This window comes from Ictidomys tridecemlineatus, chromosome 5 (genome assembly GCF_052094955.1).
Source record: "Ictidomys tridecemlineatus isolate mIctTri1 chromosome 5, mIctTri1.hap1, whole genome shotgun sequence".
Lineage (NCBI taxonomy): Eukaryota > Metazoa > Chordata > Mammalia > Rodentia > Sciuridae > Ictidomys > Ictidomys tridecemlineatus.
The window spans coordinates 24,495,825-24,512,478 of NC_135481.1; the positions used below are offsets into that span (position 1 = coordinate 24,495,825).

The 16,654-nt window shown below is 36.2% G+C and overlaps 1 protein-coding gene across 1 annotated transcript in view; it reads right to left on the bottom strand.

Moving 5' to 3' along the window:
• The window catches only part of Myzap (myocardial zonula adherens protein), an 86,562-nt gene that overhangs the window by 13,862 nt on the left and 56,046 nt on the right, over nucleotides 1-16,654 (bottom strand). The window contains exon 11 of the mRNA XM_078049557.1: nucleotides 7,113-7,196. Coding sequence (XP_077905683.1) covers nucleotides 7,113-7,196 — 84 coding nt within the window. The remainder of the gene's footprint in view (nucleotides 1-7,112; nucleotides 7,197-16,654) is intronic.

Sequence of the window (16,654 nt, forward strand, 5' to 3'; positions counted from 1 at the left end):
TGAAAATATATGAGTAGAAAGTATCCAAATAAAGGAAGATAAAGAATGAAAATAATAAATAGAACTTCATGGAACTATGGGACAATTTTTTGAGGGCTAAAGTAAGAATACTAGAATCACAGAAAGAACAGGGAGGGAAACAAAAGCAGAAAAATAGTCTAAGAAATAACGACTGAAAACTTTCTTGAATTTGGTGAAAGTCAAACATTTACAAAAGAAGTTCAGCAAAACAAACAAAAGAGCACAAGCAGAAATGAAATGGTAGACCAAAATCCAATCATATAAGTAAAATTACTATCAAATTATTCTTTATAATTAAATGTTGATGGGCTCACTGCAATTAAAGGCAGAGACTACTAGAATGTATGAAAAAGCTAAGTCTCAACTATATATTGCCTATAAGAGATTCACTTTAAATACAGAAAAACAGACCAGTTGAAAATGAGTGGATGGAATAAGATATACCATGTAAATAATGAATATAAGAGGGTAAATATGGCCATATTAATATGAACTAAAAAATATTCAAGGCAAAGAGTATTAACTAAGGAACTGACCAATATTTCATGATGAAAAGGTCAATTCATCATCAAGATGTAACAAATAAAAATGTGAACGTATCTAAAAACAGAGGCTTCAAAACACAAAACTAAAAAAACCAATAGAATTAAAGAAATAGTCCAAAAGATATTAAGGGATCTTAATAAACTCTCTCTCAGCAGCTGACAGGACAACTATTTAAAAATCAGGAAAAATATGTTATGTAAATGATATTATCAATAACCTAAATGTAACTGATATTTATAGGACATACACAACAACAGAATATATATTTTTCACAATATTTAATCAAAAGAAACCATATGCTGGCCATAAAACAAGCCTCAATAAATTTAAAATAATTAAAATCAGGGGGCTAGGGTAGTGGCTCAGTGGTAGAGCACCTAACCTTGCACATGTGAGGCCCTGAGTTCAATCCTCAGCTCCACATAAAAATAAATAAAGATATTGTGTCCATCTACAACTAAAAATATTTTTTTAAAAAAAGAAGAAGAATTAAAATTAGAGCTGGGATTGTGACTTAGTCAGTGGTAGAGAACTTGCCTAGCATTTGTGAGGCACTGGGTTCGATCCTCAGCACCACATAAAAATAAATAAATAAAGGTATTATATTCATCTATAACTAAAAAAAAAATTTAAAAAAAAAGAATTAAAATCATACAAAGTAGGTTCTTGGGCATAATGATATTAAGTTAGAAATTTAAAAAAATAAGATATCTAGGAAAATCTCAAAGATTTAGAAGTTAAACAACACACTTCTAAATAATCCATAAACCAAAGAAAAACCTCAAGGGAAATTAGGAAGCATTTTGAACTGGATAGTAATAAAGACACATCATATCCAAGTATTGAGGATACTGCTGAAGCAGAGCTTAGAAGGCCATTCATGGCTTTAAAGGCTTATATTAAAAACAAACAAACAAAAAGCCTAAAATCAATGACCTAAGGTTCTGCCTCAAGAAACTAGTAAAAGAAGAGTAAAGAAATCTCAAAGTATTGAAAAGAAAAAATTAATGAATACCTGAGAAAAACTCAATAAAATGTAAAACAGGAAATAGAGAAAATCAACAAAGCCAAAAACTACTTAAATTTTTCTAAGAAAATCAACAAAATTGATAACCCCATAGCTAGATGATTAAAGAAGAGAAAGAATGTACAGATCACCAATATCTAGAATTAAAGAGAGAGCAAAAGGAAAGAACTGAATAGCCAGGTGGGTAAAAAAGAATAACTCTTACTTGATATAAAACACAAAAATTACCTCATAGTGAATCATCTAGATGAAAAAGCTATAAAATCCTTAGGGGAAACCACAGGAGGAAATCTCTGAAAACTTGCAGTATGAAAAGATTTCTTAGTACCACAAAAAGCATAAATCATAAAAGAAAAAAAGTCCAACTGAACTTTATCAAAACTAAAAATAAACATCTTTTCATATTTATTGTTAAGAAGGCAAATTAAGAGAAATATTTGCAGCACATTTATCTGACAAAGGGCTGGATCCCAAATATATAAAGAACTCTTCTTACAACTCAATGAGAAACCAAAAATTCAACAGGCAAAATTCAAAGGGCAAAAGATTTGAACAGAGACTTCAGAAACCAAGATATATAACTTGTCAGTAAAGACACAAAAAGATGCTCAAATAGGAAAGATATTCAACATCGCCAGTTATCAAGAAAACTCAAATTAAAGCCACAATAAGATGCTACTACATACCCTCTAGAACAGTTAAATTTAAAAACAAAAACAAAAAAACCAGCAATGCTAAGTCTGAGTAAGGATGTAGAAAAACTGGTATATTCAAAGTGATGGTAGGAGAATACTGTATGATTCCACTTATATAAAATGTAAACAAATCTACAGTGATAAAAAGTGATTAAAAAGTGAACTCCCACCCCAAAAAATCAGAGGGTACCTGTGGTGAAGGGGGGATAGTTTGCAGAGGGAAAAAGAGAGTCTTTGGGGGAATGACAGAAATGTTCCTTGTCTTGACTGTAGTGGCCACTCACAGGTATATGCACCTGTCAAAGCTCACTGAATTACAAGTGGAGCATCTTTAATCCAAAATTATGAAATCTAAAACTTTTTACACACTGACAGAGTGCTCAAAAAATTTGTATTTTGGAGCATTTTGGATTTCCAAATTTTGGATTTCCAAATTTTGAATTAGGGATATTCAACCAGTAAAGTCTGGAAATATTCCAAAATCTGATAGACTCCAAATACTTCTGGTCCTAAGCATTTCGAGTAAGGGATTCTCAATCTTCATACGTTTTAAATGGATATATTTATTTATGTAAATTATACACAACAATGTTGATAGGAAAAGGTAAAAGATGATAAGCGTCTACACATGGGTAGTTGAGGAAAGTTAGAGGAGGGACAGATTTAAGAAATATTTAAAAAGTAAAATTAACAGGACCTGACCCAGTGAAGCACAGAACATCTGACTCTCAGTCTTGCAGAACTGGACCAGACTGTAAGACAATGAATAGCTTCAGACTGCTGACTGGACTATGCTCCATAAAAGACTGTTTCTGAGAATCAAATTGCAGCCTTTTCCTGCTTTCAAATACTACCACCTTGTGTTTACATGTGTAATGAATACTACCAGGTGACTTGGAGGCTTGCGTGCCTCCCAGAAAGGAAAAACCTAGTGTGGCACCTTTGAGCATTTGGGGGAGCTTATGTATGTCACAAATGCATGGTAGTCACCTCCTTCCCAGCTCCCCTAAGACCCAGGAGAGTAAGCAACCAGGAACTGTAGCACATGCACTGAACAAAAATTCATTCAGTCAAAAGTAAATGGGGATATAGCTAATTAGTAGAGTCCTTGCCTAGCATGCACAAGGCCCTGGATTCGATCCCCAGCACTACCACACACACACACACACACACACACACACACACACACACACACAAAGTGAATGGGAAGTCCTAGTGCAGGCACTGCAGCCTAGTATTATAGGGAAAATGAATGATAGTCCCAACAATGCACCAGACATATTGAGAGGTTTATGAGGCACAAAGCACATATCAAGTGCAGAATGTTCAAAACCAAGACATTTGACTCCTTTCTTCTGACTTTAAAATTTAGGCTTTTCAGCAGAAAAAAATGTAATGGAATAAGTCTCAAAAAGCCTTTCAGCCTAGTATGGTGTGTACGCCTGTAATGTGACTTGGGAGACTGAGGCAGGAGGATTGCAAGTTCAAAGACAGCCTTGGAAACTTAACAAGATTCTGCCTCAAAATAAAAAATAAAATGGGCTAGGGATATGGCTTAGTGGTTAAGCAACCCTGGGTTCAATCCCTGGTACCAAAAAAAAAAAAAAAAAAAAAGCCTTATGAAGATGTATGCTTAGAATTTTATTTTAGGAAAAAATCTTATATCAGAAATAAGGAATTGAGATATTTTGTCTCCTAAAGATGAGCAACACAGAATCGTTGGAAAAAAAATAAAAAGGAAGAAGAATTTGTCTATTTTTGTTATTAGGAAGATTTTAAATCAGTTGATGATGGTGGAGTCTGATAGGGCCAGGCAAGAAGAAGCTTTTAGAAATTTGACGTGTGTTTTTGAGGGGGTGTATAAGTGTAAAAATCTAATGAGTTTGAACACAGGTAAGTATTGATGATGAATACAAGAAACAAAGTAATCCACATTCTCAATTTTCAAAGAAAAAAAGGGTTCTAGATTGTCAGTCATGATAAAGGGAAGAGCCAGAACCTTTCTCTCAGTCCAAGATCAGGTACAGAATATTCTCCTGCACTGTTCATCTAATGTCCTGAAAATTCAACAAAGTTTTAAAACATTTATAAAAGTAATCTCAGAGATGATCTAAGTCTTCTTCTTTCTTTCCTCCCCGCTTTTCTAAAGATGAAGTAACTGAGCCCAGATTGTCAGTCGGCATGATTACCCTGAGGTTAAACATAGATAACAGCAGAATGTGGATAAGAATCTAAGTTTCGGGTTGGGGCTGTGGCTCAGTGGTAGAGAGCTTGCCAAGCATGTGTAAGGGATTCTCAATTTGAGGAAATTCTCAAACTGGGTTTGATCCTCAGCACCACATAAAAATAAATAAATAAAGATATTGTGTCCATCTACAACTAAAAATCTATTTTTAAAAAATGAAACAAATAAAATAAAAGTATGCTGTCCATCTACAACTACAAAAATATGTTAACAAACAATAACAAAAAATAATCTTAAGTCTCCAAATTGCTGAGTGATCAAGAAAGAATTAACATTGGGCAACCTTTTACAGTGTGTCAAGCACAGGTCTAAGTGTTTTACATGACATTATTTCATATAATCTTAAAAAAAATCCACGTTACAAATGCTGAGACTGAGGTACAGCAAGATAAGTCACGTGACCAGAGTGGCTCAGCTTGTAAGTGGAGGTGTCAGTATGTAAATCAAGAACCCCTAAGACAATGGAGTTAAATTAATGATGTGTTAGTAAATTTTTTTTTCTCTTTCTAAACAGTATATATTTTCTTAGTTTGTACACATTCTCTTATCACAAAGGTAATTTAGTGAAGATTTTTCCTTTTGATATTTGAATCCTCTGAATGCAAACAGCACTATATATTAAAAAAATAAAAACACCTCACTTTGTGTTAGTAAATTTTTAACATAAGGCTCTCCAGGGAGGAAAAAAACTCCAGTTTGTGGTGACTGTGATCTCCATGGTGTAAAGACTCCCTTCACGGCTCATTTCAAAGTACCCACGTGATATCTCACTGAAAGTAGAATTGAGAAAACATGCACAGAATCATGTCTCATGAGCCAGTAGGAGGCAGCAGCTCCAGAACAGCACCAGGTGTTCCTGATGCTCTGTGCAGTCCTGAAATCCATGGCTCAAGAGAATAGCTAAAATGCTCCTGGGGGAGACGGAGGATGGAGAGGGGGGCCTCAGACTGAAACTGAGTTTGCAGAGCAGGACTGACTGCCGGGGTAAGGTGGAGGCATTGTTTGGGTGACCTTCTGATTCTTCTGTCAGCATCTCTTTCCTCTCTCCTAGAACCAGCCTCTTTCTGGACACATGGACCTCCATCAGGACACTCATTCTAACTTTCCCCAGGGAAGGTGTGACCCCTTTTACAGGGAGCTGTAATTTCAGAAGGAAATCTGAGAAATAGAAATGCTCATTCCTAAAGCAGAAGCTAGACCCAGGGTCCATGGTGGTGGGGAAAAGGGTAGGCAGAAAGAGAGATGAGAAAAATAATAATTTACTCAGCTTCCAGAGACTGGAATTCTTGGGCCTTGACTCTGATACCAGACCCCTATGGGCCACAGGGGGCTTCTGGTTATGACTGTTGTAGGAAGCCCCTCAAAACCAGAGTCAATGATGCTCATGATCCCTGCAAACAGGCTCAGGCTCTGATTCAGGCTTACCCATCTCCACTAACCTGGGCAGGTTTCCTAACGTCCCTGAACCACGGGTTCCCATCTATAAAATGGGGAGAATACAATCTAATTTGAAAGGAATCCCTTTTAATAAAAAAGAGAATAATACATTAAAAATTGAGTGTGAGCATGTGCCACGTACCATGCATTCTCATTTCACTGTCACACATACGTAGGTGCATTTATGATCCCATTGTATAATTTTAAGAAATTTCCCCAGGTCACTCAGCTAATAAGAAGCAGATCCAGTGCTCACTCTTGGGTAAGTCTGATTCCAGTCTTCATTTCTTACATTATGCAGAGCATCTGGAAAGTAACTAGCAATGTCCGACACACACTCCATACTTGATAGATGTCATTTCTTCCCTTTCCCCTTGCTTCATCATTGTCTCCTGTGCTGTCTCACTGGGGAAGGACAATCATGAGGAACACTGACAAGGACAGGTGCTTGGAAAACCAGCTTTTCATGGAATCTCAAAAGGAAAAGGCTTGATGCCAAGTTCTTAATAAAGAGCCTTTAGAGCAAATAGATTTTGGCTTCTCCTGATATTAATACCTCACCTCCCAAGGTTCTTCCAACCCCATAATTTCCTTCTCTGGAACCTATTCAAAAATCCCCAAATGACTTTCAAAAAGTCAGAGAGTCAAGAATACTATGCATCTTAAAGTTTCAGGTGAATTAAGTCACCTCATGGTCACGCACTCAATATAACAGAAGAGCACTGGATTAGGAGTCTGTTTTTCAGCTGGCTCTGGCATTCTCTAAGCTGGGTGACCCTGGGCGACACCACTTATCTTCTCTATACTTCTGTGTTTTCATTTGTTCACACAGAAATAATAGTTCTTATTTTGCCTTTCTTAAAGTCACTGAGAAAATCATATGAGGAATGTAAGTGAAAAAAAAAAAAAAAGACAACTATAGCCAAAAGCAAAAGTGAGCAGCAAGCTGGCGTGAGGAGAGTGAGATGGTAAAGAAAAAGGAGCTGTCAGAGCCTCATTTGCAGAGCTGGCAGTTAACCTTCAATCCATTTTATAAGGCCAGGAAATAGCCATATTTTTAAATTAAGTGTCAGCGGCAGGATCAGCAACATAAAATTTAATGGTAGGGAAGACACTGACTTAAAGAACCATAACTTCTTACCTCTCCTTCCAAGAAGGAAATCTTTTCTAAAAGCTGCAATATCAAGAGCTGTTTCTGTTGCACTTTTTTCTTTAATGATTCAATCTAGAAAGAAACAAATGAAAAACTGTCAATCAAAAGTATAGAACTGTATAAGTTAACCTACCGGGAAAGTCAGATGGCTTTGATTGTCATTTGAACAGAACCAGCACATGGATTTCTTTGTGTTTTCTAGAACAGCGCTGACCTGAGATGCTCTACACAGGAGGTCTGTGACCAGGGAAGCTTGGGCTTACAGTTGTGATTTCAGAGTCACATCTCATTAAGTTTGTTTAGTGCAACATCTCCATGTTGGTTCTGCTGTGTGATCCTTAATAATAGCCTAGAGACAATCCAGGGAATGTGCTTTGGGAAATGCAGATATAGCTCAACAAGAAATAATCATTCAGCTTGAATTTATGAAGCAACCCACATTTAAAATATTCAGTTTTGTTATTCCTGTTAGCACATTCATATCTGTTCAACCAAGTGTCAAAAAGTTTGATGTGTTAATGGAATTTCAAGGGTTGAGGATTCTGAGGTCTGGAGTAAGCAGGACTAGCTTCCTAAAACAGACTTGCACTGAGCTAATGCCTTTGTTTCTATAGTATACTTTAACTTGGACTCCTCCCAGACAAACCAGAGATTCCCTAAAAGCAAGAACTGGAGTACTTTATATCAGACTATGTCTTGAACAATATCGAAAATGGTATGCTCATTAAATAGCACATTAACTTTCTAACCATCTTGCGTATTAAAGTTAAACATTCACAAAATCATATTTAAAATTTAAAATTCCTCTCAGTGCAAAATGTCATAATTCCTCCTGCCACAGTGGTGCTCGCCTGGAATCCCAGCAGCTGGGGAGACTGAGGCAAAAGGATTATGAGTTTGAAGCCAGCCTTGGCAATTTATCAAGGCAATATGGAACTTAGCTTCACCCTGTCTTCAAATAAAATATAAAAAGGGCTGGGATTGGGCCCCCCTGGGTTCAATCCCTGGTACCCCTCCCCAAAAAGTTATAATTTATATGGAAGGGAATATAGCAAAATAGAAAAAGTACATATGCATTTACCCTTTGACCCAGCAATCCCATTTCTAGGAATAGATTTCAAAGATATAATGGTTAAACAGAGAATGACTTAGATAGAGGATTTTTTTTTAAGAAAACATAAAGCAAAACTCCATGATGAGTGATTGGTTTAATAAACCATGTATCATAACAATAGATGTAACCTTCCAAAACATGAAGACCTCTAAAACACTGATATGATGTGCATAAAGCATGTATAGTATGCTAGCTTTGGTGTAAAACAGCTGGGGACAAACAAATGCATATATATTTGTATAATAAATACTACAAAGATAAAGCCCTAATTATTTTTTGTTTATTTTTTTTTTGTATTTTTGGTACCAGAGACTGAACCCAGGAGTGCTTAACCACTGAACCACATCCTCAGCCCTTTTTATTGTTTCTTTAAATTTTGAGATGGGTTCTTGCTAAGTTGCTTAGTGCCTTGCTACATTTCTGATGTTGCAAACATCAGAATGGGATTTTAGGCATGTGTCACCACACCCAGCTAGAACTCTAATTATTAAGAAATAATTTATCAATAGAAAGAGGGAAGAACTTATATAGAGAGAGACTGGATGAAAGACATTTTAGATATTTTGTTACTTTTTGGATAACTTTGAGAGCATACTTTATAGATTCAAAAAATAAAATTTAACCAAAAAGAAAAAACTAACCCTAAAACATGATGACTAACTGAAATGAAGCAATTTTATCTGTAATATTAAATTGGTGAAAAGTATTCAAATGTTGTTAGCACAGGTAATTTGATATTTTAGAGGGAGAAATACATTTTAAGTATAAATACTGTTGCAAAAAAATAGCACCTTCACTAGGAAAATTTTGAGTAGCAACACTGGTATTGTTATTTTTTAACTATTTTATATATGTTGTAGTATAATCATGTTTGGGAACAGGATTTTTAGTATAATAAAAATCAATACAAGCATGAAATTAAGAAGCAAAAAATTTTATTTTGTTAAATTTGAAATAACAATATCAGTATAAACCCAGAATCTTTTGTTGTTTTTCATAAAAGATGCATTACTCCTCTGAGAAAACTTCAAAACAATAACAACATGATACTTTCAGATCATGGTCTCTATTTACTATTCTCCATTAAAATCAAACAAACAAAAAACCCATAAGATATGTTAGAGGAACGACCCATTCCAGGGACAAAAAAATAAATTAGATGAATGTGAGATACTTTATTATACCTGAAAACAAGAACAGGACAAGTCCCTCAGTGGGCCAAGGAAAGAACAATTTGAACATCAAAAGAATAATGAAGCCAGGCAAGGTGGTGCATGCCTGTAATCCCAGTGGATCAGTATGCTGAGGCAGGAGGCTCATAAGTTCAAAGCCAGCTTCAGCAACTTAGTGAGGCCCTAGGCAACTAAGTAAGTTAGTTGTGAGGAAGGGGGATGTGACTCAGTGGTTAAGTGCCCCTGGGTTCAATCCCAGTACCAAAAAAAAAAAGAATTATGAAATTGAGTAAAACACATACATGGGAGATATATATTCATGTGTATATGTACATATACACATATATGTACACACACACATGAATACTTCATAGGTCTTCAAAAAAAAAAAAAAGCAATCACAGCTTCTTGGGCTCCGCTGGAAGTGATAAAGGCACCAACTCCTTACCTGAAAATGTGGCAATATAAACAGAAAAAAATCAAGCATTTCTCTTGCCTCTTTTATACAAACTACTTTTTGAGACTGTAACAAGCCTTAGTTTATGAGGAAAACGTTTTCACTTTACTGAAGAATTTTACTTAATCAATATGGTAGGAATGACAGAATAAGAAAAATCACAGTCTTGCAATCTCTGTGAAATACTTAATACAACCATCACCAGAGAATGAAACAGAATGGATGAAAGCTGAGGAGGAACTGTATAGTTATGTTTTGGCCCATCACCACCTGAATCCATTATTAGCCTTCACACTACCCAAAGTAGGACAACTGGCCTGTCTAGGCCTCAAAAGTGACACAAAATGAAGTATATAGTACCAACCCCAAAGTATTCTTGACTTCTTACAAATAAAAGTTAAAACTTAATCTGATCAAGTTTCCAGAGCTAATAAAGAAAGAAAAGTCAAATATAGAAAGTGGAAACTTTCATAGGACAACTGGCTCAGTTCCTGCAATAAGCAGCCAACAGGGTAAAATCAGAAGGTGGGATCAGACAGGGGCAGCATGCTCTAGGTTAACAGATCTTAGAAATGTAACAACTAAATGTGAAGATAATGGTGCTGATTGGGATAAAGCATCAGTAAAAATAAACTTTGCAAATTTTTATTACAGATTGGTGTTAAATGATACCACAAAATTACCACTAATTTTGTTAAGTACAACAATAGCCTTATGATTATATAAGGAAAAGTTCATATGTTTTAGAAATGCATGGTGAAGTATAAAGAAAACATATGCAGAATGTCTGGGGTTTGCTTTTTATCTTTTCTTCCTTCAAATTTTTGTTTTAGTTATTGATGGACCTTTATTTAATTTATTTATTTATATTCGGTGCTGAGAATCAAACCCAGTGCCTCATACATGCTATGCAAGTGCTCTACCAGTGAGCTACAATGCTAGCCCTTGCTTTTAAAATACTACACAAGATGAAGAAAGAGGTGATTAGAGCAAATATGGCCAAATCATAGCATCTGTTGAACCTAGATAATGAGTCTAGTGGGCTTCATTGATTTTTTTTCTCCGTTCTAAGTGCATTTGGCATTTTCATTATAATTCCACACAGTTTTAAAAAATATAATACTCTGAAAATAAAAAGCAAACTACACAAAATAGAATATAAGAAACACACTTAAGAAAAAAAAAAGTTCAGGGCTGGGGTTGTAGCTCAGTGGTAGAGCACCTGCCTAGCACACGTGATATACTGGGTTTACTCGGGGCAACACATAAAAATAAATAAATAAATAAATAAACATCAGTAAAAACAAACAAATAAAGGTATTGGGTCTACCTACAACTAAAAAAAAATATTTAAAAAACAATAAAAGAAAGTCTAGTGTTGATAATAATGAAAGAAATTACCAATTAAAAACTGTAACAAGTTACCCTTTAATACCTATTAAATTTGCTCAAAACTAGTGACTAAAGAGGCGGGTGTTGGCAGGGCTGGGAGGGACAGCCACTCTCATGTGTTGCAGGTGGCACTGTAAATTAGAATGACCCTTTAGGCAATTTAGCAATAAATATTAAGAGCCATAAAGCTGTTCAGACCCTTTGACCCACTAATCCCGCTCCTGGGAATTTATCCTGAGGATATAATTCAAATATAGGAAAAGAGCTGTATATATAGAGATGTTCTTGCTCCCATTATTTATAATAGAGAGAAAATGGAAATAACCTTAATGTCTAGCACTAAAGGAATGGGCAGTAAATTATGGAATATCAATTTGATGGAGTGTATTACACAGATGCTAAAAACAAATACACTGCAAAATGGAAGAGTGTTTACAAAAAGCCTCAAGGGACAGAAAAAAAAGTTTACAATGGTGAAAGTAAAAGCTGGAAGAGAAGTTAGATAAATGATGTAGTTTGGGGATTGATGTAGGATTATGAACAACATCAAAAAAAATTTAAATCTGTGTAAATTTTCTTCAATTTTTATCAGAATAATTTTCAAAAGTAACCTTATCATGCTCCTTTTTCATTCTTTCCTACAGTATTAAGATTTTCTTTTTAAATTGCCTTTTGAAATCTAAATGACAGCCATAATAGGCACTGAAATTCACTAAAACTTTCTAAGAAGGTGAAGGGTGATATTTAACCCAACAACATAAAAAAAAAATGGTTTCAAATATACTACTTTGCTGTCTCTGAAGGACTCAGAGAGGTATGTGAGTCAAGAAAAGCAGCAGATGTAGTTTAAAAACACAGGAGTGAGCAGTTTATAGGCACATCCCAAGAGACCCTGTAGATTTTACTTTAAAAAATAGTCCTGCATACTTATGTATTCTGTGTCCTCAAATTCAAACCAACAGCATATTGAAACTACTTTTTTTAAAAAAAAAACAAACAACTGTATCTGTACTGAACATGTACAGACTTTATTTTCTTATCCTTAATCCCTAAACAATACAGTATAACAATTAGTCAGACCAAACTGATATTTTATTAGGTATTATAAGTAATCTAGAGATGATTTGAAGTCCATGGGAGGACATGTGGAGGTTATACACCAACAATGTGCCATTTTACACAAGGGACTTGAGCACCCTTAGATTTTGGTCTTCATGGGCATGTCCTAGAACCAGTGCCCCATAGTTACTGAGGGACAGCTATAAAAAAATTAAATAAATAAAAGGCAAAGATATCATCAGGAAAGAGTGCTATCAGGAAAGATTCTGGGAGCTCTTCTGAGAAAACAGGGCCAATGCTACACTGATAAGTTACCTGGTCCTGGAAGAAGGAAAGGGCCATGAGAAGGATTGGAATACAGAATCTTCTGAAAACAGAACTCCAGATTTTCAGCAAATAATGTTTCATGAAGCAACGTTGCTATTGTGCTAAGTGAGGGCTGTTCATACACATTTGCTTCCATCTTTAAGCATTCCTTACAGCAGCACCTCTGTCCAGAATATTCTGTGACCAGGGATGACTAGTTCAGATTAGAGGGGAAAAAAAGGATGCTTGGGCTGGCCAAGCCCCACATGCCTAGAGAGGGGACCTACTTTGCATCCCCCCTTGGACTCCCCTGCAATCTGCCCTGGAGCACATCCCATACCTTATCCCAAGTGAGGCCCCATTCTCTAAAAGAGCACACTCACATGCTCCTGGGTTTTATAGTGTGGTAGTAATCTCTGACCTTAAAGTCCTTGGTTCTTTCTTCAGAATCTCTAAATCACATGTTGGTATAGAAAATGGTACTATTTCTAACCATTTTCAAAAAATCTTAAAATACTGTCTCATAGCATTTTTGTACATGAGAAGCCTTCATAGTTAGCTACTACTCCATGATTACTGGTTTTTCTCCTTCACTAGACTTTCTAAAAGTAAAGATCTTAAAAATTTTTAAATTCACTGATAAGAAATGAATAAATCAATGAACCCACCTGTCTATCCTCAAATAATCCAACTTCAGGGTCAAAATAGTCTGGAATCGACTCTGTTGAACTAAGATGGCCTTGCTAACCACATGTTTCCAAAGCACCCCCCAAATCAGAGACTACCCCAAAACCCAGGGTACCATGCTGTCAGTATGCGAAAGAAATCTATTAGTTATATCTGCTCCTACTCCTTGATCCATTTCAGTCTACAATTTGACCTTCAGGTTTACCGACTCCTCACAAAGCTGCAGTTAGGGTTAGCTGTCACCAGGTGGTGGCAAAGGACCCAGGTCATCAGGCTCAAGTCAGTGTTAAAACTGAGAAGTCAGAAGTATGTATCTCCAGACTTTGCCTAAACCATTGCTATGAGGACACCTATCTTGTTGCAATGACTAAACCTAAATATCAAAAACAATCCATTATTAGACTCCCTTAATAGAGCAAGGGGCAAATACGTCTTGATGGAATCTTTTAATGATGTTAACAAAATTTCTTCTAATCCTTCATCTCAATTATCATGTTTCTTTGTAACTCAAACTGAATATGACTGGCAACCTCATGCAACCAGGCTGGATGCTGAATCTCTAAGACTTCTGGCTGGTTTGATATTTGAAAAGAAAGGGGAAGTAAAAGTTCTAGCTTCTTAAAACTGATGTAGGCTTTTCTCCTTTTAACTATAATTGAGTTATCTCCCTATGGGGTTTGAGCTAAGTGGTCACCTTTAAGCATTGCCACCCACTTATGGGGAACTGATAAAACACCCAGGCCCTGGCCCCAGAGAAGCTGGATATCTCAGTCTCTTCCTTAAAGGCCCTCCTAAGCTCCTAGTGTTCCAAATCCCTAGTGCAACACATGAGGCCCTTCTGCTGGGATCCCATTCTTGTCCCAGTATCATTTCATGCCCAACTCATCCCTCAATGAACCTACATGGAAGCTGCTGCACCCCCTCAGCACTTGGTTAACATACTACACTCCTGCCTGCAAGCCTCTGCACAAAGCTGGTGCCTCCATCAGTAATGCCCTACCACCCTCCATCACTTCTCAGGTGGATAATTCCTGTTGTCATGATCAACTCACTTGTCATCTCCCAGGCCAGCACATCCCAACTCCATGTCTCTCCTCTGTGATGCTTAAACCCTCTGAACAAACCCATTAGGACATGTCAATGTTATTGTTATCCTTGTTTCCATCTCTGCCTTGCAAAGACCCAAACCCACAGAGAACAAATGAATGGTGAATCAATTATCTTATACAGAAGATCACTGCTCGGAGATGAAATCACCCTTATCAACCTACACTTTTTTATAAACTGCTTTGGAATCAGAGACTGCTAGAGTAAAAGAATTTCTCTCAATCCATTTCAAAAAAACAGCTTCTGTCAACAAGACCAAAATGAAATTGTATACAAATTAGGAAGGTTCTGTTTTGAATTCGGCTCAACCCTGGAAGTTGTAAGATTTCTCAGCTTCCTGAGAAGTTTTTTTTCCCCCATTAGTAGCAGGTAGAACATGGGCCACTTCTATTAGATGTTGGAAATTATAAAGTTGTGTAGTTAGAATTATGTGACCAGTGTCCAACAGTGTTAAGACTCAAAAAACATAACTCAGTGTTGAACTTGGGGACTATGAAGAGACGTTAATGAAAAAATACAGTAACAAATAATCATTAAATACTAGACAACAATTGTTTGTCAAGATATTGTTGTTTAGGTGTTTCACAGGTGGGAAATAGTAATATACATGGGAAATGCCTCATGTAAAATAGGAAACCAGCTGAAACAGCATGCGGGAGGTGCACATTAGATTGTTACACACTAGGAGTGCAGAGTGGGTAGCAACTCTACTCCTTACTTCACTAATACTAGAAGGCACATTAAAATGGATAGTCACACAAGTTTCACACTGACACAAACTAGCCACGATGGTGACAAAGAGCATCACACCCAAGTTTGGGTCAAACTCTCATAAAGGAGAGACTGAGGACCAGGAGGTGCCTACCAAGCAAACCAAACGCAACCAGAATGCATCGTCATAGGTTAGGAAAATGAAGCTCACGCTTAACCTATCAGAAACTGATAACTAACCTCAGACTAACAACTCTACCTATCAGAAGCCACCAATTAATCTGTAGCTAGGAACTTTGCCCATCAGAAACTGCAGACTAACTTCAATGAGGGGCTTTCTACTTTAACCAATCAAACGTTTTCCTCACACCCCTTGGTTGAAGCCCCAGTCACTTTCCATCTGGTGATGCCTGGTTAATGATCTGCTGATTTCTCACATAAACTCCTTAAAACTAAAACAAAACAAGACAAAACTGAGAGTCACATTTAATCCAACTGTTTAAGATCCTGTAAGGGAAAGAGAACTAGATTTTTTAAATCCAGACCATTTATGACATTATTATTTTCTTTTAAGTTTATTATGTGTTCACTTTAATTTTAGGAATAACCAGTTGAGGCCCACAGGCACATTTATTTATTCATTTCTGGGTTTGGGGGCTTTGTGCATATTATGTGCACCCACACCACAAAACTCCACCACACATTAATGAACAAAGTGTCCCAACCTCTGTCACCAACACCCCTGCTTTGTTACTCCTTCCTATGGACCTTCATTTACAAAGACTTCCTACTTTGAACTGCATTCATAAATAAATAATTAATTTTTTCATTGAAATCTTTATTAATGATGTGTAACTACCAATTAATGTTACTAAACAAAATGAGATCATTTGGATTATGAATTCTAGGTCATAATTAAGCAAAATGATGCTTTATCTTGAGTTCCAATAGCCTTTTCTGGGGAAAGTTATGTTGCTATGTTATTTGAAATTTTTAAAATTTCCCAAGGAAATAGTTCAAAATTCCCCATTCCTATTTTCAAAACCCCTATAGATCCAGTAAACCAGTGATCTGACTAGGCAGAGATGGAACAGGACAGGCAAGAACTTTCTAGAGCTCAGCCAGGCTTCTACCAGATTCTCCCTTGGTTTTCTCTTGTCCTGACAGGGCCTTGTTTTAACCCAATCTCTTGATCACTCTGGCAGACAGTTGTCTCCATTTCCCTCAACAAAACAGGAATCATGTTTGATCCCTATATATTGCATTGAAGAGAGAGAGAGAGAAGAGGGAGAGAGAGAAAAAAAATTGATATTTTACATTCTTTCTCTGAAAATGATTTTTTTTGCTATAGCATCCTTTAATTCTATTTTGAAAGTCTTTAATGCTGTAATTTCATAGCTATTGTATTTTTAAAGTACATTCTCCTTGATAAAAGCCATCACAAAATTCAAGAATAAAAATAATAAAGCTTAGACTCTTTTATTAAAAAAATAATACATAGAGAAATATGACAAGATCAGAATCT